Here is a 12,781-nt window from a genome sequence, read left to right on the forward strand (position 1 = left end):
TCGGTTTAAAAGCTCAGCTATTTATTGGCAGGCTGATTTTCTGCTGGCGAAGAAGGTGCAGTGGATGCATATTTTTTATTAATAACAAATGCTTTCAAACTTAAAATATCCAGTGTTGATTCTAACTGGAGTTAGCAGCAAGCATACATAAGTCCGGTGCTGATGAAAGATTTAAAAGGCTGACTGCATTTTAAGTTTTATGGCAAAATGTTTTGGAAATATTTACAGATGCAGCCACATAACTTACGATATTTGGATAGGGTCAAACATTTCTTTATTCTTTCATGAGATTTGGATGTCACTAGAAAAGGCAGCATTTGCTGCCCATCCCTAATTGCCCTTGAACTGAACACTGCAGAATTAACCACATTGATGTGGGTCTGGAGTCACATGTAGGTCAGACTGAGTAAAACTGGCAGATTTTCTTTCCTAAAGGACATTAGTGAACCAGATGGGTCTTTGACAACAATTGATGATAGTTTCAAGGCCACCATTTTGAGATTAGCTTTATATTCCAGATTTATTAATTGAGTTAAAATTCCACCTGCTGCATTAGCCTGGACCACTGGATTACTAGTCTAGTGACATTACCATTATTTCATCATCTCCCCAAGAAAGTAGCTGAGAGCAGAGGACAACATCACACCATGCTTAATTAACACCTTATATCAAGGTGCTTCACAGGAGTAGTAGCTTAGAAATAGGGGTAGTGAAAAAGAGCTTAATTTGCTCTTGCTTCAACAAAGAGTCTATTAGGTCATGTGAGGCTGGAGTCAGATGTAGATCAGGTCAGGTACAAATTCCCTTTCCTTCCTTTTGCAAATGGGGAGACGATAAAGAAGAGAATCATGGACAACAGAAGTGCAATGGCTGAAGGGTCTACCAATGATGGTATAGTGAGAATGCGAATGCAGAATTGGACAGCCCCAAAAAATATAGAAAGACGTTTCAGAGTAAAGAAGAGCATGCATGGATTTGTAAATGAGGATAAAGATGTCTTAGCAGCACAAGTGACTTAATGATGTTAATGAGGCAATTATGTTGTTTTGCCAAGCTTTCTTTATCAATAGATCTTTCCTTCCTGAAATCAGCTGGGAACAAATCTGCACTTTTTCAGGTCAAAAATAAAACAATATTCATAACCAGAAGATTTTGGCCGTGAAAGGTAGACTAACTTTGGAAGGAACAAGGCAAATCTTTAAGTAAATGACAAATAGAGAGATTTTCCCAAACTATCATGTTGAAAAAGTTTAGGGTACATCATTAGTTGTACCTTCAGTCCTTCCTCCTCCCACCAGAATTTGGTTTTGCTATCTCCAAATAGTTAACATAACTAATGTGTGCTATAAATGAATAGCTGTTCTTCAAATGGACAGAAAATGATTTGTTCCCTGTGTCAAACATGGAAAGTGCCTGTGTACATCACACCAGAAAAGCAGCACTAACATTTCCAGGGCCAGAATCTTCTGTCCGCATAAAATGATGCACAGTGACGTTCGGTGTGAGTCCTGATGTCACCGCGCGTCATTCAGATCCTCAGTTCAGTGGACGCGCAGCGGAATCAGCTGTGCGCCCGCTGAACTGTAAAAGGCCTATTAAGGCCATTGAAATTCCAGTTAAGATAATTAACTGAGCTGCCTGTCCAACCTTCAGTTTGGCGGGCAAGCAAGGAAGCCAGGCGGCCTTTGCGTTTATTATGAAACCTCATCCACAGGTGGGATGAGGTTTCACGAGGGCTTTATAAATTAAATATTTTTTTAAATTAAAATTCAGTGACATGTCCCAGCTCATGTTGTATAAAGCCATGTTTTGTTATCAATTTTCTGTGGGTGGGGTTCTCTGGCATTCAACCTGGTGCCATTTTAAGGTTTTTAGGTGCTCATTGAGCATGGAAGATATGGAATTCAGACCAGGTCTATGTAAAAAGACACAGAATCTAAGTTTTGAAGGCACATCTTTGGGAGTATGTCCTTTCAGGGGTCGGGGGTGGGGGGAGCAGTTGGCTTGGCGGGGGCGTGGTTGGCTGTGTTGTGGAGGGGGTGCAAAATCATGATGAATGGATGTTCTCTAGAGATACACCTTATAGCCTACATTCCATAGTGCAGTATGTTGATACAGTAAATGCCAACAGACCATTTTCAATCTCCATTACTTAACAATGCAGGCCTCTTCCCTATTAGCTTCGCAAAACATTGCATATTATTATCCAGTCACATTCATCATATAAACAAGATGCATCTTACAGAATCAAATATAACAGGAAGCAAATATGAGCTTTAGATTCAATGTCAGCCACATTCACTCACTTTTGTCAATGGGAATTATTAAATGCACTACACAATTATTTCGCATGTTAAATATTAATTTCATACCTGAGGGCTGCTTTGGGTAACTGGAGTTTCGTCTGCCTGACTACGTTCAGGCATTCGCAGGTTAGCCTCATTAAAAGCCTCCTGGGCCCGCAACCAGGGTGAGGATTCTTTGAGTCCACCTTGGTACAAGCTAAATGATAGAAAATGTAATTACTACAGTACAGCCCACATTTTTAATAAAAAATCATGCTGTTTTAACCTGACTGGGGACTAATCCCCAGGCATTTTTGTGATGCGTTTGCTTTATCTTAGGGACACATACACTATTGTGTACAATTCGCAGACATTTAAAATACCCGACCCTGATGAAGGGTAATGCAATGAGGATAGAGTATATATTCTCTATCAAGAAAAATGTAATTGTCACAATCAGATAGAGGAGGTATGTTAATAATCAGCTGTTTAGAATCAGAATGGAAACAAGCAGCATTAGGTTTGGCTGTGAAAGGGTATTCAGTATTTGAACAACATATACAAATTTAAATATATGGTGATATTGCAATAAAAATATATAGCGATTGACTACATAATGTCCTCAAAATTGCTTAAAAAGACCTGTCATCAATTTCTCTGCAATATCATGGTGCGCAAGGAATGCAATGAATTGTTTTCATGTGGTTTATGACATCCAGTCATGATTGGTAAAAGGATTAACATTTGACATGAAGACACAGATATCTTGAATATCAGTGAGGCCTTTCAACTAATGTCCATCAACAAATTTCAAATTTTGAAAATTGAGCATCAAAGTAGATTAATGTGAAAGTATTCGACATCCAACATGAAAGGAGCCAAAAGCCAAAAACATTACTCTTAAAAGAATGATTAATACTGCTGGGCAATGTCAGCTGGAGATATCTGCCTGGAGACGAGTTCCATGTGAGGGCGCTGTTGTGAGGTCTGGAAATCCAGAAGAACAGTTTTCCCAAATATCCTGTTAGTTTTCAACTGCAGGGCTCTTATAATTCTTTTTCTGTTGGGTCCATGGCCACAGCAGCCTGCTTGACAGGCTGGACCTCTTTTGGACAGGAAACCTACTTCACAAGGCCAAAGCCTACAAGATCAGGCAGGTATATTGAGAAAGTGAGAGAGATTGTGAGGGCCAGTGAGGAAGGGGGAAGGGGTGAGGGTGAGGGGGAGGGGGGATGGGGGGGCTGGAATTCGTATGTTGGCCATGAAGGGGCAAACTGATTTCTTGGGGTGGGGGGAAAGAAGGGAGGCAGCTCATTGATTGTGGAGGAAACACTTCCGCTCCTCCTCACCCACAAGCATTGCTGTAAGGGCAATTAACTTAAGGATTCAGCCCTTTCAGCGGCTGGTTTTCCCCAGCCTGGGAAACTCAGCCAAATTAGTTAAAAATAGGATGACTGTTAAATGAAGGAAGGTAGCCATTTGGCCCAATATGGTCCACTCTTCTGGGTAGATCCATCTAGCACCATCTCACCATATCCATCAATCTCCCCAAAATATCCAGTCCTCTATTGAATCCATGGATCCCTGGCCTTCCCTTGTGGCTTAGGACTTATTGAGCAAGTCTGTGATACTTCAAGACATTGAATAGAAATTTCAAATACTTACATGTTGCCACCATTGTTGAGTGCATTCTTGCTTACTGGGTGAGAGATGGACTTTGTGTTGTTAAGTGAGGGGGGCTCTTCTTGCGTGGGTGTCAAAGCTCCCACCATGCGCTGAAAGAACGATGTTCGAGTCTGTGTGAAATATAATACAGTGCAGGTCTGGAATGAAAGGGACTTATGGATGCAAACCAAAAAGAAAGGTACAAGCAAAATCAAAGGCAAAAATCTGAGGAGACTGATTCGTTGGTGGACCCCACTGCTGGATAATTCCAATTGCATGGAAATGTACATGGCCGTACGACAAAGTACTGCAAATGCCATACAGTGTTAACTCTCCTTCTGGGCTTTCTTTAAGCCCTTCAACCTCAGATACAGAAAGGGGGATGGCAATTGGTAATTTACTGAAAAATTGCACCACAGAATGACATCCGATTACATAACAGAAAATGAATTATCTGGTCAGTGTCATTTGGTGAACTATTTTTAAGGGAATCAGTGCTTTGCAATTTATTTTCCCCTGTGCTTAATTATGGGGTTTTCATATCAAAAAATTTGAAGGAAAAAATTAACTTTAAGAGAAAGCTTTAGTTCATTTTAGGCAAATATCTGTCTTTGAGTCTAAACAGGAGTAAAACAGGCCTGTTGATAGTAATGGCAACCATGTGACCTGGTACTCAATATCAGGCCTCAGTTTCATCATGTTGACTATTGGCAGTCAGGAGAGATAAGGTAGTCTGGGAGGAAGCAGCTCAACAGATGAGGAAAAGTGCAAAGGACAGCAGAGGCCTGGTTCAAGCTATTGAGAGAGAGAGGAGGGATGGTGAAATGAAATTGGAGGGACAAGATCTCAGGCAGCACAAAATGGCATACAAAGAAAATGTGGAGAATTTGAGCATGAAAGAGAGGGATATAAATGATGAGGGGGTAATATACGCATGCTTGCATTGAAGCAATAGGTTATTGTAGCAAGGCAATGACAATAGTTCTAAATGGAGAAATAAACAAGTACAAATTCACTCCACATTGCAGTTATATCATTTATGCTACTTCCAAGGTGAGTACAAACAGCATACACATGGCTACTCTTAGCCTGCGTTTAGTTGTCTCTTTGGCACATTCACTCACTAAACACACATCAACTCTTCCTTCCAGTCGGGAGATGACCCACTCAGCAGTCCACTTTACACAGCAAAAGCAGCAGTCAGCACTGGACAAACCTGCAACTATACAAATGCGAGGCCAGGCAGTGTACAGATGGGATGGGAACAAATAAAATGGATTTACAGATTTTCCTAAGCTAAACTAAGGATTGTAGTTTTACTTAACACCTGCCTTTTACTGATAAATAAGAAAATATGAAAATTTCATTTGTTTTAACGATGGGATAGGTTAGTGTATTTTACAGTTCTTATGATAAGGATCAAGTCTCTAGTGATCTCCTGGAAGGGAGCTTTGTTTCCCCTAGTGGTCTAATGGCTGCAGTGCACATTTTGTTTCCTGATCATCCAGTGAGGGAAACGTGATTCTTCAGCTTTGTTATCAGCACATGTTCAGGCCTCCATAGTCAGGCAGGCCCCTTTTCCCAATGGAAAAAGTGTGCAAATGTTATTAATTTTAGAAAATAGCGTCTGATATAGTCTTTTCTCCACCTCTGCCCAATGACAGAGTCCTTGGAGCTAGCCATCCAGTACCTCTATTGGCAGTAGAATGGTAACTGGCAGGAGAGTCAAAAATGAATGGAGACAAATACAGAATGAAAAATTTAAAAAATATATTTCATGGTAAACACTGAATGGAGATTGCAGGCTGAATTTTCACTATGGGTCGCGAAATATTAATTGGGCCATTTCACAATTCGCAAACTGCACCCACAAACGCTCTCCGACTTCACTGAGATCATGGTGAAAAAATTCTAAGTTTTTTTTTGCAAACAGAAACACACTTTCACAGCCAGACAAAAATTCGGCCCTGTATATAGAAGCAGCAGCAACCTCCAGGCTTCTTACCTCTCTTACATCTCCTTCAAAAACACAAACCTTTTAATTGTTCAAAATTTACCTCAAAAATAAAGGAAGGCAATTCTCTTTTACTTTAGGATACAAGAACAAAATAAGAAAAGAACATCTCAAGTGATAAAAGCCAACTGGCTCCACAATGCACTCCATCCAGAATATATGTATCATGGACTACTCCAGCCCTGTCACTTGCTTATTCCCCAGTTTCAGTACAGTGGTGCCATTTAAACTTTGCTGCCTGGGTGGTTACCTGGCAGCACAGGTCGACCGCTTATTGTACGACCTGCCTGATTTTCAATGCATTGAATTCAGTGAGATGAAAGTCAGGGGGGTTTTACAATGGGTGGGCAATCCAATCTGCCAAGTTACAGCTCAAATGATGATGGAAATTGCCCTCAATAAGTTCCCTCCTCTCGTGAAAATAAAAGCTGTCCCAATGTAGGAGGAGAGTAACACACATACACAGATATACATACATACACTGGCACACATAGGCAACCTATATGTTACAGATTTCTTCTAAGAAAGGGTTTGAAGTAGACATGTTACATTGCTGCAGTAATCAATGCAGGGTAGTCTGAAGTGGTCGAGTTTGAGCAGTTAAGACATCATAAACATTGTTCAGTGATAGGAGAAACTGAACAATAATGGGAATTGCATGGTGACCGACCAAATTTTATTGCTGAAGTAGTTGTGATGGAATAATTATTACCAAATCTATCCCCATAGGACTAAAGTAATGATCTCATTAAACAGCTACCGGGGTGAGAAGTTAACAAATGTCAAAACACCATGTAATGAGAGATAGAGGAGAGAGAGAGAAGTTAAACAGCCAGTACATTTTAGAGTATGTAAAGTTTCATTGTACTTTTAAATGCCATTGAAGGTATTTAGGGAACTATCTCTACTATGGAAATTAGAAACCGCAGGGGAATAATCACGTGTTGGTTCATGGCTCTGTCTTTCTAGTTACCTGTGACAAGCTGCCAGGCTGCTGTTGCTGTATTCTTTTACTTTTGTTCTGCTTGTAGTAATCAAAAATCATCAGAGCTGCATAGACTTTCCCCACTGTCAACTCTGTGGCTGCAGAAAGAAATAAAAATGTGAGTGCTATCCCCACTCTTGCAGCATTGCCCCTTTCAATTCAGTGAACCTCAATAGGCTGTCCTCCTCAATCGGGATTATTTAAGGAAAGAGCTTAGTGGGGCTTTTCTCTTACAACTATTTATTTATCCTGTATTGAGCTATTGCAAACATTTTGGACCAGGCACATAAATCAAAAAAATCAAAATGAAACAAGTGAACAGTTGCTTTAACTGTAAAATACCCTGCAAAAGGATGAGTAAGATTCCACATGGCTTGACATGTTAGTTCATGGATGGATTTCTGTGAAAATCAACTTCGTCAGTGTGCTTGCTCTGACATTTATAATAACCCTTCTGGACTGAAAAATCAAGCCAATGTTTGCTGATTTCAGATCAATAAATAGATGCATAAGATACACATCGGAGTTTTTTTCTCTTCTCAAACGATGGGAAGTATTCCTGTTTTATCAAGTCTAACTGAAAGCGCATCAATAAAACAATTAGCAGTACTAATAACAGTATTGCACCATTCCATTTAATTTCCACTACCAATTTCTTTGTTTGCTTTTTATTTCCAAGTGCATCAGATGTTTGTAACCTGCTTTTAAAGTTCCAATGTGCTCTGTCATAATCTAGATAGATCTTATCTGTATAAATACTTGCTTTATATAAAAATTACAACAAGATCCCAAGCTCTTCACCCAAGTTCTCAGTAATAAAGTATCAGTTCAACTCTCAAATTGAAGGAATGCCAGGTACTTCAGCTCATTTGTTTGGATTTAGCTCATACATTACTCAAAATCATGCCATAAAAATATTGATTCAATAAACGTGACTGATGCCATTTTATGTCCTTTTAATTTAGGAAGAGTACTCACGTCTATGTGGAGGCACCAGTATATCCAGAATCTTTTGAGATAGATTTGGCCAAACAGCAGTTATTTCCTTCCGAAGCTCTGCATCACATTGCTGCTGGTATGCACCTCCTAAGGGAGAAGACAAGCACAGTCAGATACTGCTGTTGCTCCAACAGTATGCATTGAAATTATTTTTCTGCACCCACCCAGATCTACATCCAGATAAACAGCAGCTGTATTTTTGTTCACCTTGTGTGCAAGGCCAACTGGAAAGGCCTAAGCCCTTGGGGTTAACACCGTGGAACAACATGCTGTGCCAACATTTTTGTCCATTCATTAGATATCTACCCTGATGGTAGATAAATTGTGACTCTACATACTTCGCAAAGAAGCAAAATTAGGTGAGGTAAATAGATAGCCCCTGGAATCAAAAGGACTTCTTTACAATGTTGAATGTCCACAATAAGAATAAACACAGAGAAGGGAAATACAGACAAATGATGGAAGAGAGTTGGAGCATCATGAAAGAGCAGGCATGCCTCATTAGTGTTGAAGTACAACTCCACTCCCTGCTGGTGGTCAGCAGGGACATATTCTCCTTCTAAAAACACAATTTGAAAAAACTCATTATAGGAATGAGTGTAAGATATCCAGCCACATTCCAGCCAATTCTTAAGGCTTAAATAACCTGCTATTACTACAAGATAATAAAGTTCACTAGTATTTACAAAATATCAAAAGCACCACTTGATTATTTGATGTATTTACAGAATTTAGTTTACATATATTGATACAATTTTTGGTCTTAAAAAGAACTTGTGTGGCTGAAAAGAACACAGATGAGGAAGGCATAATTCTAACATCAAAGGTTTGGCAAGTGAATCACAGGTACTCAAGCAGCTTCTCTCTGAAGCTGTTAGAAAACAGCTAAGTGTCTACACAGGAACTGAAAAGGAACAAGAACTATTTACTGGATTTTTGTGAACTTGCTTTAATTCCATTTTACAGCTACCACTTTGCCCCATCTAACCCCCAACTCATAGTTCAATCAAGAACATTACCCTCTCAAATCATGAACCAGAATGTGCTACCTGAAAGGGTAGTGAAGGCAGACTCAACCATAATTTTCCAAATGGGAATTCAATATATACTTGAAAAGGAGAAAATTTCAGGGCACTGGAGTAAGATCCAGGATGTGGAGCCAATGGGATTGTTCTTTTAAAGAGTCAGCATACACATGATAGGCAGAATGGCCTCCTTCTGTTCTGTATGATTCTCTTATGCCCAACTTCTTTCATCTCCTGGCACTGCAGATAACATTTTGAGATGAACCTCAGCAAAATAGCAAAAAATCTTGACAGCCATTTGGATTAACAGCTCCAAAACCATGGGATCAGTTTGGACACCTTCAGGTTTCAGCACAAATGCATACTTTGGACTGGTCGCTTCTACTTGTTTACTAACTTAGACTTAGTTGCTCTGATCCCATGCGGGACAATGGACAGCAAGACTCCATCACCGGATTGCAATTTCTTTTGCTTTCACTGACTGCCAGAAAGTAGATAGTCCTTTACCCACTTCTGCTATCAAAGAAATTGACATCATGGATATGTAAAAATCCTCCACTGATTCATTCACAATTATGAAGATATATGATTCTTAGATGTATAATCCTGACATAACTGTAAAGGAACTAGATATCTCCAATGCATAGCCATTTCTCACCTGTCCACAGTCTTTATGCTACTACTTATTTAGGAACTATAATACTTGTAACTTGCCAGTCCCAGTATCTCCAATGTACTCTTTCTCATTAGGCTGTCTGCACAGAAGCTGTTTTACTTTCTGCTTTAAACTTTTCATGCCTATTTACATATAATGCTCAGTAAATGTCTGCCTTAATTTCATCTTCTATGATAATGTTCGAGCTGAAAATCTCATTTTGCAATGCTGAGAATGTTAGTTTTTTCTAAAGAAATAACGGGCAGAACATTGAGCTCAGCAGACGGGCACACGCCTGACCCAGCCAAGCATAAAATGACACACACTGACGTTGGGCGAGTGCCCCGACATCAGCATGTGATCACGCGATGTTTTGTTCAGCAGGCCTGCGCTAGAATCGGCAGCACACCCGATGACAATTAAAAGGCATATTAAGGCCATTAAAAGGTAATTAAGTTCAAATTTACAGGCGAAAATGCCAAGCAGCCTTTGCACTTTCTATGAAACCTCATCCACGTTTTCTAAAGTAAATGAAAATAAAATAACAATTTTGCACTTGAATTAAAAACATGTCCCCGCTCACGTGACATGAGGGTACATGCTTTAAGACATTTTTATTTTATTCATTAGTTTTTTTTAAACAGTGCTTCATATCCAGGGGGATTGAAGTGTTCTTTCTCACGCATGCGCAAGACCCGCTCGCCCTCCTCCCCCTCCACCCACACAAGCAGCGCTGAGCGCTGCCGCTCACGTTCCACGCTGGGCGGGCCTTAACTGGCCCACCCACGTAAAATTGCAGTGCAGTGCCGACCGTGGGCGGTGGTCGGCTTCCTGCCCGCTCCTGCCGAACACCTCCGCCAAGGGCAAAATCCTGCCCAATATTTTCTGCAAAATTATGAAGAGACAGTTTGAGACATTTTAATTTTGTAATGCCCTTTGTCGGAAGCTGTGCTTGCTCCTTGGAAGGATTTCAGATACCATATACTTCTCATGAAATATTATATAGTGGCATTGTAAGGGGGATTTGAACAGTTTGTCAGGAAGAAACTAAATAAGTTGACCTCAGTGCTTAAACAGCTGCAATAGTCCCTGAAATTGGGAAGATCTATGAATTCCTCAGTCCTGTGAGGTTTGCAATTCAATATTCCTATTAATGTACAACAAAATGCAAAGTTTTCACTTTAGAAAGATTTAACTGTGAATTTATCCTCAATGTCTCTAGGTAGTCAGCCTTAGAGAATTTATTACTGGCCTGATTAATGGAGCCTTCAAAAAGCCTCACAACACTTTGGCTGGAATGAAGACTTGTACTCCAGAACTAGCCGCACCCCTTTCCAAGCTGTTCCAGTACAGCTACAACATGGCAACGTGCAAAATTTCCCAGGCATGCCCTCCCACAAAAATCAGTACAAATCCAATTTGACCAATTTTCATACTATCAGTCTCCTCTCAATTATCAGGAAAGCAATGGGTATTGTCGACAATGTTATCAAGCAGCTCTTACACAGCAATAATTTGCTCACTGGTCCTGGCAAAACCCAAACTGTGCAACATTCAGCTCCAGATCTCATTACAGTCTTGGTCCAAATGTGGACAAAAGAGCTGAATTCCAGAGGTGATGTGAGAGTAACTGCCCTTGGCATCAAGGCAGCATTTGACCAAATATGGCAAAAGGGAGCCCTAATAACAATGACGTCATGGAAATCAGGGGGGAAACTCTCCACTGGTTGCAGTCATACATAATACAAAGGAAGATGGTTGTGGTTGTTAAAGGCCAATCATTTCAGCTCCAAGACATCTCAGCAGGAGTTCTTCAGGGTAGTGTTCTAGATCCGAGCATCTTCAGCTGCTTCATCAATGACATTCCCTCCATCATAAGGTCAGAAGTGGGATGTTTTCTGATGATTGTACAGTGTTCAGCCCCATTTGTAACTCCTCAGATACTGAAGCAGTCCATGCCTACATGCAGCAAGGCCTGGAAAACCCTCAGACATGGCCTAATAGGTGGCAAGCAAAATTCTAAGTGCCACACAATGACTATCTCCAATGAGAGAGAAGTTAAACATCCCTCTTTGGCATTCAATGGCATTACCATCACTGAATGCCCCAGCATCAACATCATGGGGGTTACCAGAAACTGAACTGGGCCAGCCATATAAATACTGCTGCTACAAGAGCAGGTCAGAGGCTGGGAATTCTGTGGGAAGTAATCACCCCCGACTCCCCAAAGCCTATCCACCAATTACAAAGTACAAGGCAGAAGTGTGATGGAATATTCCCCACTAGCCTGGATGAGTGTAGCTCCAACAAGCCTCTCAGGGAGATAGTGGCATAGTGGTAACATCACTAGTAATCCAGAGGTCTAGAAAATTTTTCTGGAGAAATGGTTTCAAATCTCGCCATAGCAGCTGGTGGAATTTAAATTCAAATTATATTTTTTAAAAACCTGGAATTGAAAGCTATTCTCAGTAATGGTGACCATGAAATTACCATCGAATGCCATAAAAACCCATCTGGTTCACTAAGTCCTTCAGGGAAGGAAATCTGCCATTCCTATCTGGTCTGGCCTACATGTGACTCCAGATTCACAGAAATGTGGTTTACTCTTAACTGCCCTCTGAATTGGCTTAGCAAGCCACTCAGTTCAAAGACAATTGGGGATGGACAACAAATGCTGGGCTTGCCAGCGAAGCCCACATCCCATGAAAAATAAACAAAAAAAATTCTATGCCATCCAGGCCAAAGCAGCCAGCTTGACTGGCACCACATCATCACTTTAAACATTCACAGATTCACTGACACATAGTGGCAGCAGTGTGCACCATCAACAAGATGCAATGCAGCAACTCATTAAGGCTCCTTAGACAGCACTTTCCAAACCAGTGACGTCCACCATCCAGAAGAACAATGGCAGCAGGAATATGGAAATACCATGACCTACAAGTTGTCCTCAAAGTCACACACTATCCTGACTTGGAAATATATTGTTGTGGCTTCACTGTCACTGGATCAAAATCCTGGAACTCCCTCCGTAACAGCAGTGGAGGTGTACCTTCATCACATGAACTGCAGCAGTTCAAAATGACAGCCTACCACTATTTTCTCAAGAGCACTCAGGCGTGGGCAATAAATGCTGCCCTTGCTTGCAATTGT

The 12,781-nt window shown here is 40.6% G+C and overlaps 1 protein-coding gene across 1 annotated transcript in view; it reads right to left on the reverse strand.

Moving 5' to 3' along the window:
- Nucleotides 1-12,781, reverse strand: part of LOC121280817 (probable voltage-dependent N-type calcium channel subunit alpha-1B) — a 226,806-nt gene that overhangs the window by 21,820 nt on the left and 192,205 nt on the right. The window contains exons 35-38 of the mRNA XM_041193080.1: nt 7,928-8,035; nt 6,938-7,047; nt 3,951-4,081; nt 2,373-2,502 (exon numbers count right to left, since the gene is read on the reverse strand). Of these exons, the coding sequence (XP_041049014.1) occupies nt 2,373-2,502; nt 3,951-4,081; nt 6,938-7,047; nt 7,928-8,035 (479 nt within the window). The remainder of the gene's footprint in view (nt 1-2,372; nt 2,503-3,950; nt 4,082-6,937; nt 7,048-7,927; nt 8,036-12,781) is intronic.

The sequence above is a fragment of the Carcharodon carcharias genome, chromosome 8 (genome assembly GCF_017639515.1).
Source record: "Carcharodon carcharias isolate sCarCar2 chromosome 8, sCarCar2.pri, whole genome shotgun sequence".
NCBI lineage: Eukaryota > Metazoa > Chordata > Chondrichthyes > Lamniformes > Lamnidae > Carcharodon > Carcharodon carcharias.